The following is a 27734-nucleotide window of genomic DNA, read 5'->3' on the forward strand; positions in this document are numbered from 1 at the left end:
TCTGGGTTAACGGAGTCTGTAACCTGAAGCGTATGTAACCTGAGGTACCACTGTATACAACCTGTGCCTACAATGGAGGGGTTCACAGCATTAACACCCCAAAAGGGTTTTGTTTTTCCCATAGGTGCAGCCTTGGATTCAAACATGCTCTCCCTCTGCCTTTTCTAGCCTGCAACCGCCTGGGTCACATCCCACATACTTTCAATTCTAAAACTCTGGCTTTTTGATCTTCTAATTATCTCAGAGCTGAAGGGAGGGCCCTACGAACTTGCCATCTGACACAGAGCTCCCTCTCATTGGCTTTCTTAATAGCCTATCATATTCCTTAATGGCTCATCTCCCAGGTGATTACCTCATCAGGGAACTGGCCTGGCTTATATGTTAACACTTGCTGAATCCAGGGGTTCAGTGTCTGGCACCCAGTTTAATACTCCAAGCACTGATTAAATTCTAACACTTACTAGGTCTGGGGATTATAGACACTGGCGGAGGAACAGGGGTGTGGAGGGAGCTGACGGCCCCGGGCACCACTATTCTGGTAGGGTGCCATCGTGGCGGCCCCCCAGACACGTGCTGCACACCCCCCCCCCCGCACGCACTGGGCACCACGCCTCCACAGGCAGCACACCACGCCCCCAGAACATGTGCCATGTTACTGCGGGCGGTGCACCCCCGGGATGCATGCCATGCCCCCCGGGGTGCACATCACGCCCCCAGGGGGGTGCCAGCCACGCCCCCACCTGCTCTCTGCCCCCAGCAACAGAGCATGCAGCTTTGCCGCTGATTATAGGTGTTTGGCACCCACAAACTCATAGCACTACTGATACTGTATTGATAAAATATTGAACTTTAAATAAATGGTAGCAATTACTGCGCTATGTTGGAACTCATAGAAACTCAGGGGGCTGAGATACTTTAACAATCAATATTAATTACATGTTATTCCTTTATATATATTTTAAAATCCTAATATTTCTGGATAGAATGTTTCTTTTTTCCTGTCCTGTCCACATATGAATCACTGCTGTTATAGGAAATGAATTAACGATTGCACATTTCTATAGCCAGATGAACATTTTCCTATTATGAAGTTGTTTGTTGTGAGTTTTCTTTTTTTGAGGAAAAGAGGAGAAAAAACACTATGAAAGTTAGCTTATGCTTTTGGTTAGAAAAGACCTACTTAGATGAGATTACGCTTGTCTAATCACTTCCCAGTCAGTAATTTAAAATAAATCAATTTTAGCTGTATTGATAAATGACTAGTTTGGTCATAATAGCTTTGATCAAAGCACATGTTTCCCAACAGACACAGAAACGGGAACCTGGAGTAAAGAAGGAGAGACAGTCTGTTCTTTGAAACTCCCCACCCCCACCCCTCTTTTTTCTGAGTTGGATGGCTCTGCTCAGACAGAGAGAGAGAGAGGTTGCAAAGGAGAATTAGAGACAGAAAGCAAGGAATGGAAAGGGAAGGAAGCTTCTTCTAACCAGAAATAGAGACTGCTGAGGTTTTGTATGAAATCTGTGGGACAACACTAGCTCTTTATTTCTCTGAAGCAAGACAGAGATGCCATTTAGTTGCTTCTTCTTATTCTTAGCTATTGAAGTGAATGGTGAGTACACTTACTATTTTCTATGTTAACACTGATAGGTGGGAAAGGCCAGCAACTGACGTTTTGTTAATTAGTCATTGTGATTTTCTTTTTTAAAAAAAGAACAAAGATTGCCACAATTCTCTGATGGATATCTGGAATTTTGAGAGACCGACATTTCAGATGTATTAGAAATGCAAATGTTAGGTTTGTTCAGCCACTGTTAGCACACCAGCATGCCAATACACACCGTCTTTTTAATGATCTGTAAGTGTATGCTCAGCTCTGAATTCTAGAATCCCAGCACTGATCTTAAATACAGCTTCAGACTGGCTGCAGAGCTGCATTCAGAATTCGGTGCTGCTGCTAAGAATTATACCATGGTAGCTGTGGCTGATTTTGTATTTGACTCTTGGCTTTTCAGAAGTTTTCAGTTGTTCTACCATGCTGTTTCAAAGTAGTATGCATGCCCACTTGGTTGAAGCTTACCACAGGATTTTTATTCCTACTATGAGAAGTAATAGCAAATGGAGAAAACTGGCAAAGTTTTGATCATCACTTCTGTGTGGCTTCGTTGACTTAAGATATGCTAGCAGGGAGGGTGCCTTGCAGGTCCTCTAAGGAATGTCTAGTTGTGGGATGGTTGTGCTGCATGATAATATTAGCTCTGGCTTATATTTGGCATAGCAAATAATTGGTAAATGTGACTGTGGCTGAGATGGTATATATAAAATTCTATAATATTCTGGCTTGTTTTGCACCAATATATTTTATTTCACTTTTCTTAAACTTTAGATAGATAGATTGATAGATCGATAAATATAGCTATAGTTGAAATATATATTTATGGGGAGGGAGAATACCTTTCTTAAACACCATTAAGGTTCTGTATAATGCAAAGTGCTCACTGGAAGGACAGATCCTGAAGCTCAGGTTCCAATACTGTGGCCACCTCATGAGAAGAGAAGACTCCCTGGAAAAGACCCTGATGTTGGGAAAGATGGAGGGCACAAGGAGAAGGGGACGACAGAAGACGAGATGGTTGGACAGTGTTCTTGAAGCTACTAACATGAGTTTGACCAAACTGTGGGAGGCAGTGAAAGACAGGAGTGCCTGGTGTGCTCTGGTCCATGGGGTCACGAAGAGTCAGACATGATTAAATGACTAAACAACAACAAAACAACAATAATGCAAAAGCAACTTAGAAAGAACATTTTAATCAACTGAGTTGTCTCTTTAATCATATGCCTGTAGGTCCTTTGAAAATATTCAAGTGACCTATGCTGTCCATTTAGCTGCTTAGAGCAGTGTTTTTCAACCACTGTTGCCTGGAGGGAGGCGGGCGAGTCGGGCGGCGAGAGGCGGGGCGGCAGCGGCGAGGAGAGGCCGCCTAGCGCGGGGCTCTCGCCGTCTGCCTGCCTGGCTGCCTGCGAGCTCGGCGGGCAGCGCCTCCGTCCGCAGCGCCCGCCTCGCGGCTCTCATTCCCTGCCCCTGCCAAAGCTCACCCAGCCAAGCCGCGCTCTCCTTCCTGCCTCGCTTTGCTGCCTCCTCCCCCCCCCACCCCCAAGGCTTGGAGGTTCCCCGGCAAGGGGGAGGGGAAAAAATTGAAACTTACACTTTCGCGCGTCCCTTCTGGCGTGACGCTGCGCGCTGACGTCACGGGGCTGTAATGGTGGTGTGCCTCGAGATTTTTTTCATCAAACAAGTGTGCCTTTGCCCAAAAAAGGTTGGGAAACACTGGCTTAGAGACATGGGTTGGATCCAAAGGCACAAGGTGCTTCTTCCATTATAGAAAGGCTTCCTCTGGTGAAGAAGAGAACCTCTGGAGCCAATCCAAGGCTTCCCACAGACATCTAAACAATATTAGGCTCCCCCGTGGCAGTGAGGCTGCAGCCTTCCTCTCCCTTCAGTTGCCTCAGGCGTCAAATGCTGTGGGCTGCAGGATCTTTGGCCAAGCTCTCTAGCTCTGCTGAGCTGGGTGTATCATACAGCCTGTCAGGCACCCCTTAAACTAGCCTGCTGTCCTCAGCATGGTGGAAGATGTGGTCTTAGTGCCAGTGTTGAATTAAAATTCTTCAGCCAGTCACGGCAGCTTCTATACATGTAGTATGAAGTGCAATGTTGTCCTTTGCCTCAGGCTGCAAAAAAAATGGAAGGGATAGGGTGGTGATCGCAGGCACTGCGCCTGCTTTGGCCATATACCAAGTAACTGTAGTTGGAGGAGAAAAAGATGGCAAAGCATTTTGCACACCAGAGTGTTGCTTAAGCAATGGTGTTATGGATAACAGCAGTGCACCTTTTGGGGTAGGTGAAAATGCACAATGGGGCATTGGTCCAATCTAAGGCATTCATCCATAATCCTAATCATGCTGCTAACACACCAGCTTCCATAGTCTGTGAGCAGAATGTATTAATGAGCACACTGTTGTCCTTGAGTTGCATGCTCTGTTGCACAGAAAATGTTGTTAGAGTGCAAACAGCAATATGCGAAGAAGGGGAACTAACATCAAACTGTAAGAAGAGCAAGGACTTAGGTTGTTTATTAGAAAAGCAAGCAGTTAGGCTGCTATTTGCTGTGGAATTTGAGTCTCTTGCTTCTCTTCATACATATCCACAATGACTAAGATATTAGAGAATGCCCTCTAATATTATGCAATAAAGCCGGGGGGGGGGGGAGGAAATAAAAGTTTTATCCTTCCCTTCAAAATAAGTTATTCCTGATTCATGTCAGACTATTATTATTATCATTTAATTATATTTATTTATATCTTGCCTTCTCCCCATACTGGGACTCAAGGCTGCTTACAGATAAAAGAGAGAAAACTAAAAACATAGAAAAGATAGTCATTAAAGAGGAAGTCAACACTAATAGATTTAAACCAATATAAAATATGTTAAAAATACAGATAACAACAACAACAACAACAACAACAACAACAACAACAACAACAACAAAGCGTCACAGCAGTAGCCCTATCATTTCAGTTCTTAAAGGCCTGTTAGAATAAAAAGATTGTCACCTGTCAGCTGAAGATCAACAAGGAGGGAGCCAGTCTAACTTCCCTAGGAATGGCATTCCAAAGTCTCTGTTCAGTGTTTCCAAACTGCATTTCTTTTTAATTGTACTGTTGTTTCAATTTTCCTCTTGGTCTTTCCATGTATACACCGTTAGTTAGTTAGTTAGTTAGTTAGTTAGTTAGTTAGTTAGTTACATTTCTATCATACTACTTCCTCTTGCCATCCACCCCCCAACCCTGTGAGGTAGGCTAGACTAAGAGGCAGTGACTGGTCCAAGGTCACCCAGTGGATTTCATGGCTGTGTGGGGATTCGAACCCTGGTCTCCCAGGTCCTAGTCCAACCACTACAGCATTGTGACTTCAGTATCAAAGCGATTCACATGCAAAAGTTTGCAGCTAACACTGAACATCTTTTTATAAGAGGATATTCTAAGTTATCTCAAGACAGCCCAATGAACATCAGATGATCACAGATTGAGGTTTCATATATTTTTAACCTTTTTGGAGAAGTGATCTTGGGGTATGAGGTCCAAAACCTGCTTGCACTCTTTTCTGTGACAGTTTGATTTCCATATTCTCTGTCTTATCCTTTGGCAATTTCTAGTACTGTATTGTCTTAGATGACTCACCTAGCATATTTTTAACTTTAGAAAATCTTGCTTTAGGTCCTAAAGCTCCAGAAACGTGATTATTATTATAAATGAAGTGCCAGCATGATCAATGTCACATATAAAGCTGGTGGCCGAACAAAAAGTCTGCATCTAAAGTGACATTAGAAGAGGGAAAAGAAAACGTCACTTTTGCGTACGAAAATACACGGCAAAGGCTCTATTTCCTCAGGAAAGGCATTTTTAATAAGGCTGGGATGAATTCTCTCCCCTGTTTCTCAAAATTCTCTACAAAACAGGAGCCAGTTTTCTGCTGCTTCTGTAGAGGAGGTGGAGAAATTTCTCTTTAAAAATCAGGTGTCAGTTACTGCTTAGTTTACTAGGCCTCACCAGGAAGTGCAGTGCGAACAGTGGAAAGCTGTGGAGAGTATGGTGCCCTGCCTGGAATGCCTTGAGATGCAACAAAACATGCTATAAAAGATGCTATGCTAACGTTTTTCAGTTCTGTTTATGAGCAACATTGTGCTAGAAGGGAAGGAGCAAAGCCATTCCCGACTGATTGTGAAAATGCAAGAGTTATGTTCCAGATGTTTATTTCAGGAGTCAAAGTCTCATTTCTGTGCTTTCACCCAGAACTATATCTCTGGAATGAAACAAAAACAGGGAATACTAAATATGTGAATAAACACAAATGACCACCCAAATACAAGAAGGACACAAGCTGTTATGTTATATGAGTATTCCTCTAAAAGTGTAGTTTGAACATAGCTAGCTGAATGAACACTTTTATTCACTCGGCACTGGCTGTGAACTCTTTCCATGTGGTAGAAGAGGAGAAAGGATTGCTAACAAGATTTTCTGCAACCAACATATTGTGCAAGGATGGAGACCTCTGCCCCACTCACAAAAGAAGACACAAAGTTGCATATGCTTTGTGTCATATCTATATTTGTATCCTCTTTTGCACATGGGATGGAGGGCCTAAGAGTAAATCAGGGGCCACACATGAGTAATAAGATGTCCAATGGACAGCATGTCAACAGGTGAAGCTCTTCTCATCATTGTATTTCAGTCCTGCCCCTGGAAATGCTAAACCTGCTGAATTTCTTTCTGCCCACACAGCTGTCAAAATCATGAACTCTGCTGTTCTCCAAAGCTTACACCAGGCAAAGAATTCAAGTTACATGAGTAGCAAATCAATTCTGTTGCCATAGGGCTTTTGTCAGTGGATCTTAAGCTGACAAAACTATGTTCAGCCTAAGATTAGACATGGTATTTCAAGAGGGGTGGTGGTGGTAATCAAGAGAGATTTAAGAGCCACAGAAGCAAGGTTCAGGTCCCATGCTTGGATAAATGCAAGATTAAATTGCAAAAAAGTAAGCAGTATATTTTAAGAGCATTTGTTTCTGTTTTTTATTATGTTTATTTAGGTAAATGTTTATTAAGTAAATATTTATTATTAAGTAAACATTTTTAGAAAGCGCCAAAAATAGTACTGTGAAGGCACTGGCCTGATGTCGATAGTCAAGGAGTCCCAAGGAGTAAGAGTGCCTAAAAAGAAGAAACAAAAGACTACTTTGCTGTGCACGCACCATAAATGTGAAAAATTAAAGGATTGCTCATGTAATGCTGCAACTGCCCTTGCACAATGAGACCCAATATGTGCATATCAAGGCTGTTTTCAGAAGCAATATGAAGAGCGCGTGCCATGATTGCATCTGTGTGTCGTTCATGTGATCAGGGAGAACAGCAACAGAAGCTGCTGGCAGTTATGTGGGATGTGCACAGAACTTTCTGCTCCTTAGCCTGAAGAACCTGCTTTTCCTTCCTTTGACCAGCATTTGATGTTGTAGGGACTAGGAAATCAGCTCCTGAACCTGCACCAAGAATGCAGATCTGTTCTAAGCTAGTAAAATCAATTTGGTTTCTCAACTGGAAACTGAGGAAATTCATGAAGGAAGGAACAATGTGTTCAGTTGTGACCCCATTTGAATCAGAGTTTCATGCATTACTGAAACCACTTTGGGTGTAATCACAGGGGAATAGAAAGTCTGCATTTCTTCTAGAATGTTCTGAAGAGCTATTGCAAAAACAGGCATGCACGTTTATACAAAAACTAACAAAAAATATCCATAATAACATTCCAAACTCTATAAATTCAGTTGTGCACTCACATTTGCAACAAATAGCATGATCTTTAGCACATTTACTCCTAGAAGAAGGTTCCAGTGATTAAGTTAAACTTACTTTTATATAAATGTTTGCAAGAGTGCAGGCTGAGGATCACTACAAATATTGCGTGATAAATTAAAAGAACTGATGCAAAATTTTAAGTAACCCAAGCTGTAACACTCTTAATTCAATGCGTTTGAACAGTTCAACAATGTAACCTAAACATTGAAAACCTTTCAGTAAAGCCTAGCCTCTTTCTGGTGTTTATCTTTTAATAGCTCTTCATGCTGCTTCAGGAACTCAGGATTTTGGATTTGGAATTGCATGTCCTCTTGGCTATTTCCCTTGTGGGAATATCACAAAATGTTTGCCTCAGCCCCTTCACTGCAATGGGATAGATGACTGTGGGAATCACGCAGATGAAGAGAACTGTGGTAAGTTGACAGTTTTTCCACAGTGGCTCTCAGTGTGAGTTAACAAAGCCTTTGGTACTACATCACAATTCTTGTTTTCTCAGTAACTACTCTGACAAAAAAACTTGGGTTGTTGGGTTGTTTTTTTAAATAACTAAGTATTTTTTTAAGCATTCTCTTAGCATCGGTTTGGTATAAGCTGCTTGGTTAGCAGGACTCTAAAATCACCTCATGTACTAAGAACAAAAAACTAATTTTGTATATATTGAACCTTTCCTAGATAGATAGACAATATTTCCCCCCACTTTTTCCACTAAGTGTTGTACAAAGAATACAACACAACGAAAATGAAAATAAGTTAAAACTATAAATTCAGAATTCAGTTAAATGCCTGCTGGAATGATGGTGATGAGGATGATGATGATGATAGTGATGATGATGATGATGTCTTCAGTATGTGCTGGAAGTTCAACAGAGAGGAGGCCTATCAGACCTCAACTAGAAGGAATTTCATAAAATTGGGCCCATAATACTGATCAAACAACACTGATCTATGGTGGATACAAGCGATGTATCCGAGCCATGGGGGACCATAAACATTGGTTCCACCGAAGACCTCAGTGATGAGGCAGAGCTATAAGGGATCAAGAGGCCCTTGAGGAATCCTGCACCCAAGTTGTTAAGGGCCTTGTAAATGTATACACAAACCTTGAACCTGACCCAGTAATGTATGGGCAGCCATGGTGCAAGCTTTTGAGCATGGAGCTATATAATGGGATTATGATACAGAAAAGATGGGAATTCACCAATGTCAATGTAATAGGACATATGTCAAGGAATTGGAACAATAATCCCATTTTTTTCTAACATAGTAACTACCTATGGATGTATGTTAGTATATATGTAAAGCACACTGTTCTGTGTGCTCAAGTGATGATTAAACAGTGGATAGATATCATTTGCTAATGAAAATCACATTAAGGCTGGAATCCTAAACATACTTCAAGGGCCTTGTTGAACATTGCAGGACTTCCAAGTACACATGCCAAATTACTTGGTAAACTGAATTGACTTCACTACTACTAATGCCTGAATCAGTGCAAGACCATAACCACAGTGGGGAAACAACCAGGATTTTTTTTAGGGTGGGGGTTGCTTTAAATATATGGTGTGTAAGCAGCCTTGGAGGGAAGAATAGTGGTCCAAAATGGCCCCGCTTGTGGTGATTAGAGACATGGCTTCTATCCCATCTTTTATTGTAATTCTTCAAAATTGCTTCTTGGCAGAGAACAAGCTGTTTCTGGCAGAGTGCACACTCTCCCCTTTGAATAATTGTGTCATAGCAGAGGAACATGGTTAGAACAAGAAGGAGAGAAATACTAATGGTTTTCCCTAAGGCAGTGTGTCCAGACTTTTAACTGAGCAGAAAGATTTGTGTCTAATAAGTAGCAAACCCATAGCTGAATAATTATATCTTTTTTACAAGTGAGGTTGTTTTTGACAGTGACAACACCCTAAAGGGTCTTCCTGCCCTCTAGTAGTAGCTGGAAAGGAGGCGCAGTGCAAATGGGGAAAATGGAAGGGAGCATCATCAATGGCATATCATTTGCGAACTAAAAAAAGCAGCAGTAAAAACCAATCACATTCACTGGATTCCAGACATGGGACAAATAAATGAACACAAGCAATTTCCATTGGAATTCTCTGAAACATGTTTAGAAATAGTAAATGATGATGATATTTCTGCTGTGTAACTTCTATTAGGTGATAACAGTGGATGGTCTCAGCAGCTGGATGCAATTTATGATAAAAAGGCTTTTCAATATTCCTTGGACTTGGAAACAGATGAATGCTGTAAGTAGGAAGAGAAATAAATTGTTTACTTGTAGAATTTGAAGGGAAAGCATACCACAGATCTGGTGACTGTGGAACCAAGTTTCAGTGGGCATGTGGACATTTCAGTTCTGTTTTAGAAAGACACTGGGGCACAAAGCTTTAAAACAATATAACTTAAAATTGCTTTAAATCACATTGATCAAGTGAAAGATGGAATGTGTGTCCTCAGCAATCCTGAATTAAGCCAGGATTGTGACATAATAATAAATCATGGTTAATGCAAGCCACAGTTCATAAATAATTTCAAACCATGGTTTCAAATTCTAGATTGTTGGCCACAGACCAAATCAAACATATGAACTACAATAAGCTAAACAAACCACAGTCTAAGTATTACATGTGGACCAAGCCAGTAAATTTTGAAGTTTACAGCATGACACAAATGGTTATTTGAAAACACTTCTGACAGGTAGAAGAAAAGCTTTCTGACCTTCCATTCCCCTATCCTGTGTGTCTGAGCACTACACTGCTGATTTCCACAGGCCTTGCAGAGTGAAGAAAGAAGCATGCCTCAAGTTTTATGCTTATTGCAGCAATGTTTTCAGTGAAAATTGCCCGACATGTTTTAACGAAAGGTCTTTTTTGGGGTAAAAAGGTCTTCAGGTGTCTTATTCTGCTTCATTCATTGAAGCAACTTATTTATAGATCAATGCACATTTAGCAATATTTACGTAACAAATTATTGCTTTCAGGCACCGGCTTGCCTCTTCCTTTGCCCTTCCACTTTTCGGGCTGTGTGTCTATATTTGCACCTAACTGTAGCCCTTTTCAAAAGTTTAAAAAACTATTTCCTGTCATCTTCAGAAAATGTGGAAATAGAAATCTGCAATATACTAAGTCAGACAATTAGTCCATCTAGTTTAGTATTGTCTACACTGAGTGTCAATAACTCCTCAATATTTGAGACAACTTCCTTTCAGGAGATGCCAAGAATTGGACCTGGCCACTTTTATATGCAAAACATGTGATCTCCCACTGAGCCACATCCCTTCCTAACTTGTAAATGGGGAGCAGAATCTTGTCAACAGCCCTCACCAACAGCCCTCACCTTGTCCTCCATACAATCCATGTCATTGTAGCCCATTGGCTACAATGGATGAAGTATGAATTAATTGTCCTAAGCCAGTGCTTGGGAACTAGTGGTCCTCCAGATATTGTTTGCCTATAACACATCATCCTTAATGGCTGTGTTCTAGATGGGGCTGCTGGGAGTTGTGGGGTTCAACATCCTCTGGAGGACCACATATTCCTCACCCCTATATTAATCAATGAGTTGATTTTACCACCTCTCTTTTCTCTCCCCATCATCATGCCAACATCATGGCATTGTCTTTATCCAGTGGTTGGTTCTGTGCCAATAGAATGTTTGTGCCGTGGTTTAGAGCTTGACTGCGATGGTGCTGGTTTGCTCGTCATTCCTTCGGTCTCTTCTAATGTAACTTTGATGTAAGTAAAAAAAAAAAAAAGCGGTAAATTCTCTGTTCAGCAGGTGGTAAAAGTTATTAGGGCTAGGTTACAACTGGTATGTAACCCACAAGGCGTTACTGGCAAAGCATGCAAAGATGCTCCTAAGCCAGTTTCTGAGAACCAGCTTAAAAGTGGATGTGAACAGAAAGTCCAGGATGCTGCTATCACCCTCAGATGAGATTCTTATTTAGTGCACACACTGTACCATTTTGGAAAAAGGCAAAAAAAGAATAATAAACATCAATGCCATCTAGTGAGCAACAGGAATTATTTTTTAATTTTAAATGTGATTTTTTTTTTTAATGCTGGCACATGACTGCAAGACCAATATCTGATCATTAGCTATGCTGGCTGTAGGCTTATGGGAGTTGATGTTCAACAACATCTGGAAACCTGGGTTACCCAGCTCTGTTACATTTTGTAGTGACTCTTACAATAATGAAGGAATTCAGAGAGCAGGGGAGAAATAAAAGTTGCTCAAGTATTGCTCCAGGGATAACCTCATCCTACCTAAAACAAATGGAAATACCCCTTTTAGCACATTGTTAAACTATGGAATTTGATTCTACATGATGTGCTGATGGCTACCAACTTAAGATGGTTTTAAAAGCTTGGCAAGTAAGGATATAAGTGCTACTATAGCCCCAGGATACTTGAATAATTATTGCTGGGCAATAACCATGGGAAAGTGCTATTGTGCTACTGAAGGGCTTCCCATAGACACCTTCTTAGCAACTGTGAGAAAGAGGATATTGGACCAGTTGAGGTTTTGGGGCTGTTCTTAATAATAGCTTTATTATTAGTGTTGAAATTTCTGGACCCATTTTTAAAGTTGAGGATGCTTATGAATTTGTGAATAAAGTTTGTTTGAAAATGGCCATCTTCGCCGCTCAGGATGCTTAAACTGAGCAGTGCTGAAGGACAGAAAAATTATCTAAGGGCCATAGCACCACTACATTAAGAATCAACCTGAGCTTTCTAAATTGAGGCTTATTCTGTGTGTGAGCAAGTTTTCAACCTGCAGTTGTCTATCTGTGACTTGATATGTCCTTTTTGCAAAGAACCGAGTTTAATTTTTTATGCTCATTAGGTTGCTTAGTGAAAGGTGTGCTGAAGATCTGTTCCAGTCATGGAAGAGTAATTGTCTCATACGGCACAATTAAGAGACACCATAGGAAAATCCCTTGCTGAGTTCTGTGACTAAATTATTTCCTGTATTGTGAGGACCTCTAGGGTTTATATTGTTAAGTGCAGAAAAACTAAAAAAAGAATCTTTTTCATGAGTCTGTGTGGTGAATGTCCCTAAAAGGTTAACTGAAGATCTTTACAATTAACTATGTTTATGTTATGAACTAATTGAAGAAAGTTATTAAGAACGTAAGACGATCCCTACTTTTCAAGCCAAAGATCTAGTCCAGGATCTGTACTCTTAGTGGCCAGTCATATGCTTATAGGAAGCAACACTGCTTTGCTCACATGCAATTCTCAGCAACCATCCAGAGACATTTTGCCCCTGAAATAGGACATAGTACATAGCCACTTCAGCTAGTAGCCACTAATAGCTTGATGAATTCATCCAAAACTGCAGTTGTTGAAAAAAAACAGGCTGTTAGCAAATAATGCTCATGCACATATATACATTTATTTACATATTGATTTATTTATTTTGATCACTTGTCACCCATCCTTTAGTGTTTCCACTAACAAGGTGGCTTACACTAATACTGAGCAAGCAATAAAATCAACCTACATGGAATAATTTCATTTGTGGAAATGTTTGTCAACTGTATAACCTGGTATCAATAAAATGTGCATGTACAGTGTACTGGTTTGATGTATGCTGTGAGTCATTCATCTTTTGTCTGTTTGTTGTTGTGTTACAGGTCCCTAAAAGGGAATCAGCTGAGAAAGCTTATTGCTAATGTTTTCAAAAAATATCAGGATCTTCAATACCTGTAAGGCAACATTTTAACTTCAAATTACCAGCCTATTGCAACATAATTGTTTTGTGATGTAGTGACCAAGGATGAGTTCACACCTTACATTGATCATGGGAAGTGTTTGTTGGAACTATGGTTTGATCACTTGACTGCCTAACATGCTACTGTCATGGATCTGCTGGCTGTACAATTAACTGACATTGGGAGGCAAGTTGAGAGGTGATAGTTGTATCAAGTGTTTGTATGAACTCAGCCTGAAGCTACAATCCTAGCCACATTTACTTGGGAGCATGCCCCATAGCATAATCTCTGAGATGACCTATATAGGATTCCAAACACAAGGTTATGCTTCTAATTATGTCATGTACATGTAAACTGTTGAAACTGGTGGTATATGTATACTCAGAGGTATATGTTTTCAAGATCCGGAGTAGAAAGGCTCCTATATGAACTACAAGCTCTAATATGAACATATTTATGTTGTTCATTTTGGCTGTTCATTCATGCCTAACCAATTGTTTTATTAATATTTGAGTCTAACCAATGGATGGTCAAAAATAACCACTCAGATTCTTACTGGCAGTAAACTTATCCTAAAGTCGATCTTACTGTCCATCATATTATAAAGAAGTACAGTTTAGAACACAGCAATACGACAAAGAACCAAAAGTAAACTTAGCAAAACAGTATGAGATTCTACATATGGGTGGGTATTCTTTGTCCTTTAAATAAATTTTCATTTAATCATGATTAATTTGTTTTTTAAATGTGATCATTTATGAAATAATCTTGTACTGATTGAAATTTAGTTTTTTGAACAGAAAGAGAACAAGCATGTTGATATTACTTTCCTTTTACAATATTTCTTCAAATGCCATATAGTTCAACCATTCTTGTATCTTGCATCCTCTTCTGGTCACACATTTAAGGACACTTATGACTGTAAATTCTGTAGGAAAATATAGTATTGTCATTGAAGGAGGCAAATAGTGTAAATGCAGAATACAGTTGTTTGATTTGCTTTGGACATCTGCTCAGTTCTCTCTTGAAAGCCACAGTCAAGCTTCCCATATTTTAATTATAGAAGGGATACATTTTTAACATAAAAATATAAAAATGTTGAGGTCCCTGAAAAGCTGAACTAAATTATTATTATTATTATTATTATTATTATTATTATTATTATCATTTTATTGGTGGCCACCTATATCATTCAGGCTCTGTAAAATTTTTTTTTATGATCTTCTATTGTCATTATCTTCACAGGTACCTTCAAAATAATAATATAAGTTTTGTGTCAGGACATGCTTTCAGAGGACTCTACAATCTGACAAAGCTGTAAGTACTTCCCCTGCAGTTCTACAATATATTCAATATATTCCCACATTAATAATTGTAATAATGACTTCAGTAGGTTCGTTGTCACATACATAAACAAAAAGTGTCATCCATCATCCCAGTAAGAGTCTCCAAAATTGCCCAACTAATCTACAACCAGAAGCTGTCAATGGAAAACCCAGGGTGTACTGCTGCAGACAAATAAGTTTACAAACTCAGTGTGATATATGCCTAAATCTGACTGGTAGGGCAGATCCTAAACTCCCCACCTCACCCCTGCAGGCCATTTTGACTGGTAGGCAGGACAGTCAACCACCTGATGTTACCTGGTGTCACATGAGTCAACATCAAAGGAAGAATTGGCTTCTCACTTAATGTGTGATCCTGATACTTCCAGTCAAGCAATGTCAGCAAAGGAAGAATTGGGAGTGCACTCTTGTGTGCTCCTGATTTTTCTTTTCCAGCTGTAGGTCAAGGCTCTACAATGTTATGCAGGGATGTAGAAAACCAGTTGGAATTCCCACTCAACTATGTACTTAACTGTTATGGCGCTTTTCCACACACAAAAATCATGCTCAAGAAAGGCCCTAGGGTTTCAAACACCACTCTGAACAATTCAATAGGATAGAAAAAAATGAATAGATGAAAAACCAAACATTGCTCAATGACCTTCTATTATGTTTTATTGGTCTTGTTTCAGATATCTGAGTCACAACAAGATAACCTTTTTGAAACCCCACGTCTTTGAAGATCTACATAAACTTGAATGGCTGTATGTACTGCCTTTGTATTTCATTAAGGCTACAATCCTGAACATACTTACTGGGGAATAAGGCCCATTGGATTCAATGGGCCTATAAATGATAAAGCGAGAAGAGGTGCTGTTTTAAGGATTAAATCCTATATAACAATATGGAGCATGTCTGACTAGACAGACATGCATAAGATTGTTCTATATACAATGCACATCACAACCTCTTCACTATCTCTTGGCAAACACTTCACCAAGAGAATGAGAAGAATCTCAGCTTTGCAGGGGGGAAAAACTGGGTTGCTTTTTTCCTAAGGGAAAACTACTGTTTTGGAGAGAACTTTGCACCTCATGAAATGGAGGGAGAAAGAAAAGTCATTAAGATTTGCTGTTACCGTAAATCCAAACAAAGATGGTTGGAATTTATCTATTTGCTTTTCTGGAAGTATCCTCAGTGGGAGAAATGTTCACTCACATTTTTATTCCTTTAAGAAACAGATCTAAATCAGTCCATTTGGAAGATGTGTTTTGACAGGGTCATCTCACTTTTCCATTCCTGATTTTAGCTTGGACAGACATCTGTAACTAGACATCTTAACACCATTTTTTTAAAAAAAACAGAACAGTTTCATTGTTACTGGTAGTTGTAATTTAAAAGCAAACAATGCTGAGCAGAGGGCATTAGTGACATAGCTGTCAGTATTCTGAAGAATTAACGGCATGACAACTTTTTCTACTGCACCTTTTCAAATGAAGTATTGTCTTATGGGATCTGTGACATACAGCAGCTTCAAAATAATGTTCTGTGAAGTGTCAAAGTGCTCATCAAGCACTGCAGAAGCTGACAAGAAAATTGTTCATTTAAGTTCCTTTCCCACCCACCCCCAAACCTATTTTTAATCTCTGGGGGGGGGGTTAGTTTCTGTCATCATTTTGAGATAAGAACACACTTACCTAGAAGTGAAAGCCACCAAATTCAGTAGGGTTTACTCTTGAGTAGACATGCGTAGGATTGTGCTGAGGATCACCTATTTTAATTGGATTTTTAAAAGTTTTACTCATACGGCTATTTCCAGCAAGCTTTTTCTCCTGAAAGACAGTGGTTTCAGAAAAATTGCCTCTTAAATCATAGTCACCTTCAGTGTGGTCACGGCGTTTGTGTGCCCATCTGAACCACAAACTGAGATGATTGTGTTGATTTCATACCAATAACTCTGTATGAATTGGCTTTCTGTGCTGCAAAGGTCCCTGGAGCCTCATTTGCAGTGGTTTGAAGGAAATGGATCTATCATTTTGTAGCTACATAAGAACCTGAGTTCACAGTATGGACTAGAACATAAAATGATTGGCACATTATAAGTGGTTGTATGATGCCATGATAGCAATCCATTTTTATCTACTGTTATAAATGAATATAGCTTATAAATCTGGGGGAAACAGATTGCTATGACTTAGCAGTATTTTAACCTAATATGCACCGTTTTCTGATTTACAGCATAATTGAAAACAATACAATAAAATGTGTCTCACCACTAACCTTTTATGGGCTGAACTCACTAATTCTCCTGTAAGTATTGAGAAATTGATGTAAAATACCATTTATAATTTTTAAAAATACAAAAGCAAAAAGCTATGTTGAACAGGATAGTATCTCCAACCTCATCCCCATCCCCACTCCACACGAGAGAATAACAGTTCATGTACTCTAATCAACAACACTTTACTATCTTCCCAGTGGTTTTTCACTTCAGAAACAGAAATAGGCATATTCCACTCTCTGCAGCCATTCTTTTGCTCTTAATATTATCATTACAGTGAAAATAAACAAACAAAACTTTAGGGGACCGTTGGAATTAGTTGTTTAAATGAACTTGATTAACAAATACAGTAAAAGTAAAGATTGCGAGAGGTTGCTTATAAATAGAAATTGCTCATTATAGAAAACAGTTTTCCCCATGAAATTTTAATATTCATGTTTTGATATTATCAGCAAATGCAAATGGTTTTGCTGCTACAATGAAGTGCTGTTTATAAAATTGTTCATTGCAGCACAAACCTTTGTTGCAGCAAGAGAACAGTTCAGGTCTTACTCCCTAATTTGGACTCCATTTTTAACTTTCTTAGCAGAAGTTGTTCTCTTTTTAAAGAGACCGCAGTTTTCCCCAGTTACACTGACCACTTTAGGTTGTTCAGAAAGATTGAGAGAAGAGGGAGCTTTGTCAGAGCTGTATGTCCAACAGTGAAGTGGTACCACCATCCTCTTACAGTGACAATACTACGTTACCCATATTTCTAAGTGAAGCATTGGGTTCTGAAACATCTCTACAAGGGAATCAAACACACATGAAAAACCTTCTACAGTACTCTTGAAGATTATTTTAAAATAACTGCTGAAACCCAGATAACCATCTTTCCAGAATCCATCAACCTAATAATATTATTTTTCTTTCTCTAGAGTTCTGATGAACAATTCTCTTGCCCAGTTGCCTGATAAACATCTTTGTCAACATATGCCAAGGATAAACTGGCTGTAAGTCCACGTTTTCCTATGTTGCTTTATCATTAGATTTGGTTTGAATCAAATGTGTCCCATTTCTTGTTCATAAAGATTCTCTACAAGAAAAGATTTGGCAATTATGTGTTGAAAACAAGAAAAAATAGTTATTTCTTATCACAGGAAAGGCAGGTTTGGGCTTCTGCAGTGACTATTTATTGGACTGCATTTCTGTTGATTCCAGTGAAGTTTGTTTGTTTGTTTGTTTGCACTGAAATGTGGTTTCTACAATAGTTCTGGTGGAAAAGACAACATGCATGCAAAGAGTCCTACCATATTATCAGTCCGTATAGAAGTATCTGAGGAATATTTGCTGTTAAGAATTAACAGGAGATTTCCTTTTCTTTTCCCAGGGACTTTGAAGGCAACCATATCCACAATTTCAGGAACGTCACTTTCATCTCCTGTAGGAGTTTAACAGTCCTGTGAGTTTAAAACATTACTATTGAGCCAGAAAGAGACCTTGATGGTCCTAACAACTTACCTGCATGGGCCTTGCTGGAGAAGGAATTACATACAGCTATGGAAGAATCCTTGTAACCATTAAGTCAACCTTGATTGCTCAAGGCATATGGAGCAGAGCCTGATCTGAAGATCTTAGTGAGCCAGAGAAGGGATGGGGAACCTGTATCCCTCCAGATGTGGCTGAACTCCCATCTGTCTCAGTTAGCATGACAAATGCTATGGGATGATGGGAGTCCAACAACATATGGACAGTAAGTTGTAGTCCATCAATATCTAGTTCCCCCATTCCTAGGTCAGAGACTACAAATGATTAGAAGAAGTCTCATCTTAAAACCCACTAAAATAGCTTTTATCATTTCAGCGTTTTGAGAAGAAACAAAATCAGCTCTGTAAATGAAAATAGCTTCTCTGCTCTTCAGAGATTAGCTGAACTGTAAGTAAACATTTTCCCTGAGAGCAGATTAACTACTTTTTTGTGATCACATCTTGTAAGCAAGCATATAGTTTATATTATTGTGACAGTGTGCGTTTAGTCCTTCAAGCACTAGAGTCAAATTGTCTCAAAAATGGGGAGGGGGTCAGTCAGGACTGGGACAGTGGCACAAGGAGAAAGGGGAATTAAAGAAGACAGAATTAGGGTGCTTCTTAAGTTTTGAAGCATTGATGGCAAAATAAGCATTCTGTTTACTAAATTCTGGGGATTTTCTCCCACAGAGACTTGGCTAACAACAAGATCGAATCGCTTCCTCAACACCTATTTAAGGATCTGAAGGAACTCTCACAGCTGTAAGATCTGTAATAAGTCCATTGTTCTTTGAATGTAAATCATTAAATGTTTTTAATTGTTTTTCTCTGGTTTGAAATCGTGTTAGAATGAAAAGGTGCACCTGCATATTATATGGATGATTTCTATTTGAGATGGCTGTCCCCAATATTTTTGCTTTGATGTCTGTTATGCTGAATTAAGATCGCTTTCCGAGATTATATTAGTATTGCCCATTGTTTGTAATTTTAGGCTGCAATGTTGTACGTACCTGCTTACCTAGAAGCAAGACCCATTGAACTCAATGGTATTTACTTCTAAGCAGACATGTATATTAGGACATACGGTCCCATAACTCCAGGACTTACAAAGTGAGATCTTCTAAGTGAGAAGCTTCAGTAAGAGTTTTCAATATAATTTCAAATCCCGAAGCAGAAGAAAAAGCAAAGATTATTTACTTCAGTTAGGTCACTGCCAGTTTGTTTGCTTTTTTAAAGGAAACAACTACTCTTTTATCTACAACTCAATATACTGAGTGAATAAAGACACACTTTCTTATATAAATGCTACTTTAATTAATTTTTCTGGGCCAGTTGTGGGTTTTGTTGTTTTTGGCAATTGTTATTTGTTGAATCTGTTTAGTCACAATTTACACTCAACTGCACAATCAATATGAATATGCACATATTTTCATTTTTTGGTAATTGAGTCATGAGAACATCAAGTACACAAGACAGAACAATAAAATTGCCATTTAAGCTATGACTTACTCTGTTCTTTTGACAGAAATCTTTCGTACAATCCAATCCAGAAAATAGAAGCAAACCAGTTTGATTATCTTATTAAACTCAATTCACTGTAAGTGTGTGTCTTCCTTTTGAACAATCTTTCATCAGCTAAGACAATGCGTTCTAGTATTTAGCTATTCTGTTTTAGAACAAGGTAATTTTGAATTATGGATAAAATATGATGTACCAAGGTTAATTGGAAATGGCAGAAATAATTGATATATGCCTTGATTAATGTAGTTGCTTTAGTCCTTAGAAACCTTCAAATCACAAACTATATAAAAACAAAGGAATCTTGCTATATTTAAAAAAAATTCTAATTATTAAATTTGACTGTTAAATAGTCCAATAAACAATAACAGCCTTCTTTCGAATATTTAGGATTCTCATGCAGCTGCTAGCCTACTATGTGCCTTCAATTAAGTCAAAATACTTGGCACATAATTTTGACATCACAGACTTTAGTGTGCTTTGAGCTGAAAGCACTGTATTCAGTAAACTATGTGTTACCATTAATTAACTTGCCAACAAAATACCGGTACATTTTAAAGATACATATGTTATTCTGAAGGAGCAAATTTATTTTTCAGTAAGTTCCCTATTAATAAGACATAAACTCTGTTTCTAATGTTTATAGAAGCCTAGAAGGCATTGAAATTACAAATATCCAAAGAAGAATGTTCAGCCCACTTAAAGAGCTTTCCCATATGTAAGTATCATCTACAAAAAAAAAAACTTAACAAATAGCAAGGATATATACCTAACCTATCATCTCCCATAGAAAGGTAGCAGGGAGACCTGCTAAGACAATTCTTTGAGATCTTCTGTGTGCTAGATAGACCAGTCGATTTATTTGATTCCATTAGCAAGCTTACATAAGGAAAAAATTTTTACATAATTGTGCCCTTCTACACTTCATGCTTGGGACGCGGGTGGCGCTGTGGGTTAAACCACAGAGCCTAGGACTTGCCAATCAGAAGGTCGGTGGTTCGAATCCCCGCGACGGGGTGAGCTCCCGTTGCTCGGTCCCTGCTCTTGCCAACCTAGCAGTTCGAAAGCTGCACCCAAAAGTGCAAGTAGATAAATAGGTACCGCTCCGGTGGGAAGGTAAATTGTGTTTCCGTGCACTGCTCTGGTTCGCCAGAAGCAACTTAGTCATGCTGGCCACATGACCCGGAAGCTGTACGCCGGCTCCCTCAGCCAATAAAGCGAGATGAGCGCCACAACTCCAGAGTTGGTCACGACTGGACCTAATGGTCAGGGGTCTCTTTACCTTTACAAGTCATGCTACACAATTTCTTGTGCAAAGCCTTATGCATCTCTGTACATAAATATGATAACTGTTTAGTGCTTGGACACACTGTCATCAGGATTGTTGCCATAGCTAATGCCAATTTCTACAACAAAATATAAAATCCTATATAGACAGGTTAACTAATATTCATATACTGTACATGAATATGCAATGTGTATTTATCAAGCATCAACTAAATAAAATTCAGGTCATTTTCCCAACCAGTTTTCTTCTTAATCTCAGGGTCATGGGTTTGAGCCCAAAATTGGGCAAAAAGATTCCTGCATTGAAGGGTTTGGAGTGGATGACCTATGTGGTCCTTTCCAACTGTATGATTCTCTTTACCTTATTTTAGTTTGTACTAGTTCAAGGAATATATATATGCATTGTATTATAAGGCATACAATCCTGTACACCAGAGATTGATATGCAAATTCTCTCTGCTTTTTTACCCTCCAGATATTTCAAAAAATTCCAGTATTGTGGCTATGCTCCCCATGTACGCAGCTGCAAACCAAATACTGACGGAATCTCCTCCTTTGAGAACCTCTTGGCCAGCATTATACAGAGAGTATTTGTCTGGGTTGTGTCTGCTGTCACTTGCTTCGGGAACATCTTTGTCATCTGCATGCGGCCTTACATTCAGTCGGAGAACAAACTCCATGCTTTGTCGATAATGTCACTCTGCTGTAAGTATCAAGGCATGCCTCGCTCTTTGCTAGATTTTCACCAGAGGTTATTTAAAGAGAGTGTAAATGAGGCTAGTACAAATAACATACAGTCATATGTTTTCTCCATAGGTGCAGATTGCCTCATGGGAATATACTTGTTTATGATTGGAGCCTTTGACCTGAAATACCGTGGGGAGTACAATAAGCATGCTCAGTTGTGGATGGACAGTATCCACTGTCAGCTGGTGGGATCTCTGGCTGTTCTATCTACAGAAGTATCCGTTTTATTGCTAACCTACCTGACTTTGGAAAAATACATCTGCGTAGTTTACCCATTTAGATTCTTGAGGCCAGGAAAATATAGGACAATTTCCATATTAGTTCTCATCTGGATGATAGGGTTTGTAGTTGCTTTTATTCCACTCAGCAATAAGGATTTTTTCCATAACTACTATGGCACTAATGGTGTCTGTTTCCCTCTCCACTCTGAGCAGTCTGAAAGTACTGGAGGTCAGATTTATTCTGTCATAATTTTCCTAGGTAAGTAAACTCCAGGTTCATTTCTCTCCAAAGCAAGTCCTTTATGTTCATGAGTGCCCTGATCCTGTAATTATCAGTGCCTCCCTCAGGCCATCTGAAGCAATTTGCATTTTTTAAAACCTGTGTGTTAAATTCATGTCAGATTATACATAATTTGGACAGAAGACCCTATTCTAATCTGCTCATACTCTGAATATGGATGCTCATCTTAATGTCTGCTTTCATCTACGAAACACAATTTTATATAGTTTTTCTTAATTCTCGTTTTACAGCACTGAATATTCATTGTGAAATAATGAATTTATAGGTTAAATCACATATATTACTGTGAAGAACAGCTGTAACCTACAAACTGCTTAAACCATAGAACTCACGCAGAAGTTAGCAAGACTAAACAAGAGTCAATTAGTCTGCATACATTATTGCTAATGGTGTTTTAATGCTGCAAACTAAAAAGCAGTTACGTCAGCAAATGTGAACTTACAGATAGATATATTTCAGTTCTGTACCTTTTACATTTGTACACCATACATACTAGTCATCAGATTTTGAATTTTAACCTGGCAAAGAGACTCCTAAATAGAACTAAAACTGTTTCTATTTTGCAACAGGTGTAAATTTGGTAGCATTTATCATCATAGTATTCTCCTATGGAAGTATGTTTTATAGCGTCCATCAGACAGCGATTACTGCAATGGAAATCCAGAATCATGTGAAGAAAGAGATGACCCTTGCCAAACGCTTTTTCTTCATCGTATTTACTGATGCACTATGCTGGATACCCATATTTACACTAAAATTGCTTTCCTTACTTCATGTAGAAATTCCAGGTATGGCCAATTTCCTTCCCGATTGCTCTGTTGTTGTTGTTTTCAATCTGTAATAGGGAACTCAAGGGCAACTTACTACTCCTGGACCATAGAAGTGGGCAAGTGGGCAAATCTAAAATAGTGTGGGCTCTGCATTTTAAAAAATGCACCATCCTCATCCTTTAATCATCCCTGCTCAGAGTTCCAACCATCTATGCATGCTTCCAAGACACTATAAGATGTAAGCTCAATAATGCAACTGTGTCCTTCTACTGCTCCCCCTTGTGATTTTTTCTTTTCTAAATGATGCTTAGAATTCCGTTTAACTTACCTGGAGCTCGTTGCACAGGGACGGGCTTTTTGCCCCCTTTGTTTTTTGTGAGATGTTAAAATTGTACTTCTTGGGCTTCCTAACAGCATGCTAACACCTCCCTCTTCTTTCTCAGTTGCTCTGTTTGGCTCCAGTCCTTTGTAGTCAGCTACCCAATTTTACTGTTGGAGGAAATGAGGCCTATTTACTCTAATGCACATTAGAATATCAATCAATACGTTCAAATGTTTGGCAAGATTTGAAATGTTGCATATATCTACAGTAATGTCTGGTCTAGTAACATCCTATAGCATAGGTGGGGAAAACCTTTGGCCCTCCAGATGTTGAACTACAACTCCCATCATTCCTGACAATTGGTCCTGCTTGCTGGGGTGGATGGGAGCTGTAGTTCAGCAACATCTGGAGAATCAAAGGTTCCCCACACCTGCCACAGCATATACCACGTTTGTTAAAAACACACAGGCACAATTAAGTGAATCATGTTTTTCTCCCTTCCCTTTAGGTTCTATAACTTCCTGGGTTGTGATTTTCATATTACCAATAAATAGTGCCTTGAACCCTCTTCTCTATACATTAACCACCAGGCCTTTCAAGGAAATGATTAATCAAGTTTGGCACAATTACAAACAAAGAAGATCCTTGGGAGGCAAAAACAACCAGAAAATGTATGGTCCATCATTTATCTGGGTAGAGATGTGGCCTACGGAAGATACCTCACCAGAGTTGACAAATCCTGCCAATTTTACAGATTCCTCTGAGAGTTAAGTAAGTTGACATTCAGCAAGCCTGAAAAAGACACATGAAAATGATTCAGAACAAGTTAAGTGCATTAAGACTTGCACACTCAGCACTGTTATCTTGAAGATCCTGCCACATAAAGCTGCAAAGAAACAGACCCCTTGCTCCAGGCCATGGAATCATTTTTAAGCATGACAGAAGACAAACTACTGAGCTACCATGACATGCATCTATTAACAACCTTTAGAAGAACTAGCCATATGGAGAAGAGGTTGGAATAATTAATGGGGAAAATGCTTATCCTGGTGAATTTGCATTGTGGAATTGATGAGGAAATAGAAAGTGAAAGAAACTTGGTCAGAATGTAAGGACTACTTTACATCTTCTGACAGTTGTAAAACACTTTTTAATTTGCAAGGTTTGTGGTAACAGTTCTTCTCAGTGACCAGTATTATATCTAACTTGTAGGCAGTATTATCTAAAACACCACAAAAGCTGAAGTGTCACGAATTATTTAATATTTATAAATACAACTGGGCTACTTTAGTTCCGCAAGTCTGAAAACAGTCAATCTCCTTGCAGTACAGTTTAATATGGGAGACAGCATTTTCTATTTCCAAGTTCGCAAGGTGAAGGAGCAAATAAATATAGGAATGGCAATGAAAGATTTCATAGATGTTTGCACTGGATTTCTCAAAGGATTTAAGAATAGAAGTTATATAGTTGCACTTTAATGTTTACAGATTTTTGGATTATCTTGAACTTGGCTGAAAAGAATGTTATTTTATATCTAGTTTCTACTAATATGTACATATGTTGTTGTGTTTGCAAATGAAGCACTGCCTGAGGAAACATGATCCAATAATATTTAAACTCTGTTTAAACTATATATTCATATACAGCTATTTATGCTTAGCTTTACTACTGTATTTGTGAAGATTTGGAGTTCATTAATGTAAAATAGTTGTATTTCTAAGTAACACTGTCTTATTCATTCATTAAATACATATCTATTCGACCCTTCATCAAAAAATGATGTAACAAAGCAGAGTGCAGTAATGAACAGGAAAACAGTATCTACAATAAAACCATCAAAGCTATTAAAATATCACAATAAAACCAACATAAAATAAAATAAGGAAACAGACCTTAAGTCTCATCAGTTCGTATATCTACAAAAGCCTGATTAAAGAGGTACGTTTTCAGCTGGCTCCAAACAGTAACCACTGTTAGTACTAGCACAGAACAAGTGTCGCCACAGAAAACATCCAATTCCAGCTCATAACACAGTGTCCTTTTGCAATCAGCTTGACCACAATGTCCTCTCCTATAGATTTTAATGCATAGGCATGTTATATAAGGACAGGTGCTCTTCAGCTATTTGGATCCCCCGTCTTTAACACCATGAATTGGATCAAGTAACATACAGGCAGCCACTAAAGAGCCTTCCTGCGTGGCTGCATTTTGCAGACCATCTACAAGAGTAGCTCCAGACAGAATGCATTACAATAGTCCAACTAGGAGATTGTAAAGGTAAATGGACCCCTGACGATTAGGTCCAGTGGTGACTGACTCTGGGGTCACTTTATTGGCTGAGGGAGCCGGCGTACAGCTTCCGGGTCATGTGGCCAGCATGACTAAGCCACTTCTGGCAAACCAGAGCAGCGCACGGAAACGCCGTTTACCTTCCCACCGGAGCGGTACCTATTTATCTACTTGCACTTTGATGCACTTTAGAACTGCTGGGTTGGCAGGAGCAGGAACCGAGCAACGGGAGCTCACCCCGTCGCAGGGATTCGAACCACCAACCTTCTGATCGGCAAGTCCTAGGCTCTGTGGTTTAACCTACAGTGCCACCCGCGTCCCCAACTAGGAGATTACCCAAACGTAATTACTGGGGCTAGGCTAACACAGTCCAGGAACAGTCAGTTGGTGAGTGAGCCACTCTGGGCCACTGAAGTCACCTGAACAACCAAGTGACAATGCTGGATCCAGGACTATCCCAGGCTATATATCTAATCCTTTGTAGGCGTGGTTTTCAGTTGCCCATACCTTAAACTCTGTGTAAGAGCCACTTCAAAGCCCTGCTTAGATGCTCACATACGATGATAGCTATGTTAATAGACAGTGGTCTGTTATGAAACTTAAATCTGCATGAAGCTAGGCAGGTTCCATCCACCAACACCTCTAAATAATTATATTTTTACTGATGCTTTGAATGGCTAGTTTTTGTCTGTTTATTAGATATGGGTGTTAGCTGATGCTGGTTTCAGTAATATTTTTTACTATTTTAAAGCATCTGTTTTTAAAAGTGTACAATAGTCTATTTGTGTATATTTTTGTAAGTTGCCTTGGAAAACATTTTGTTGGAAAATCAGTCTATTTTTTTAATAAAAAATAATAAAGCTTGTTGCGTTAACTAGAACTGAAAGTATTCAGAGCAAGTTATTCAAAACAGAAACTGTGAAAGAATTGTGTAACTTTCACTTCTGAAAGCGATAAATTCTGGATTTTTTCCATGATGTTGTTAAAGTGATGGAGGGACAAAGAATAATGTGAATATGTGCATCTTCATCTAGGACTTGATAGTCACAAATTCTGATGCTCTTGCCCGATAATATGGAAATGTAAAGGCTAAGTATACAGTATACAGAAGGTAAAGATAAAGGGACCATTAGGTCCAGTCGTGACCGACTCTGGGGTCACTTTATTGGCTGAGGGAGCCAGCGTACAGCTTCCGGGTCATGTGGCCAGCATGACTAAGCCACTTCTGGCGAACCAGAGCAGCGCACAGAAATGCCGTTTGCCTTCCCGCTGCATATGGGTAATAAGGTCATTCATTAAATCCTCCAGTTTAACTATTTCAAGTGTTGTAAGACTTCTTCACACATTACTTACGTGTATGGCATGCACTGTTTGAAGCCAGAGCAAGGCTACATTTAGCTCCACCTTCCAACAATTATACATTAAACAATTGTCTGCAGAGAAACACATATGTGTGAGCAGATGCTTGTGCTGAAATATTTCCTTACAGACAGCTATATTAATGTAGTAACATCTAGGTGAAAGAGTGACCCTGCTCTAACTTGAAACTGTGAGTACCCTACATCCAAGTAACATGTGACTAGGGCTATAGCAATCATTCTCACACACCTAGAAGATTGCAGAAACTCTGGGTGGATGACTTCATATTTTTTCTGTTGTAGCAATTATAATGCACTGTACTGGGCGATGTATGATTTTTAATTGTATTTTTATTGCTTCTTTTTTTCTCATACATTGTGTGTTATTGTATTACAATCCAAGAGAAATAAAAGCAATAAAAATATAATTTAAAATAAATACAAATATTTAATGCAATGGATGTACCATCTCCCATCTCCAACCAAAAATCCAAAGAAACAGCACAGAGCACCTAAATGGTTTGGGGAAACCTCAGGTTATACTGTATCTACTATTCTGTAGAATTTGATTTGGTGTTTCTTCCACAAACTATAGGAGTCATTAATATATTTGAGTTATCATTAGCATGGGTTTTTGTTCAGCTGGATCAATTTATTCTGCTACTACAGTTTTGATTGGAGCAGTT

At 39.0% G+C, this 27734-nt stretch overlaps 1 protein-coding gene across 1 annotated transcript; it reads left to right on the forward strand.

Moving 5' to 3' along the window:
• The first annotated feature begins 1384 nt into the window (after positions 1-1384).
• On the forward strand, positions 1385-26570 carry RXFP1 (relaxin family peptide receptor 1). The gene is made up of 18 exons (XM_082237509.1): positions 1385-1610; positions 7666-7821; positions 9565-9654; positions 11037-11142; positions 13047-13118; positions 14370-14441; positions 15142-15213; positions 16688-16759; positions 17648-17722; positions 18100-18171; positions 18573-18644; positions 18926-18997; positions 19761-19832; positions 20400-20471; positions 21516-21745; positions 21857-22267; positions 22879-23097; positions 23910-26570. Exons 1-18 carry the CDS (start codon positions 1565-1567, stop codon positions 24170-24172), a joined length of 2244 nt encoding a protein of 747 aa, XP_082093635.1. The 5' UTR covers positions 1385-1564; the 3' UTR covers positions 24173-26570.
• The last annotated feature ends 1164 nt before the right edge of the window (positions 26571-27734 follow it).

The sequence above is a fragment of the Podarcis vaucheri genome, assembly GCF_965113315.1.
Source record: "Podarcis vaucheri genome assembly, chromosome: 9".
Taxonomy (NCBI): Eukaryota; Metazoa; Chordata; class Lepidosauria; order Squamata; family Lacertidae; genus Podarcis; species Podarcis vaucheri.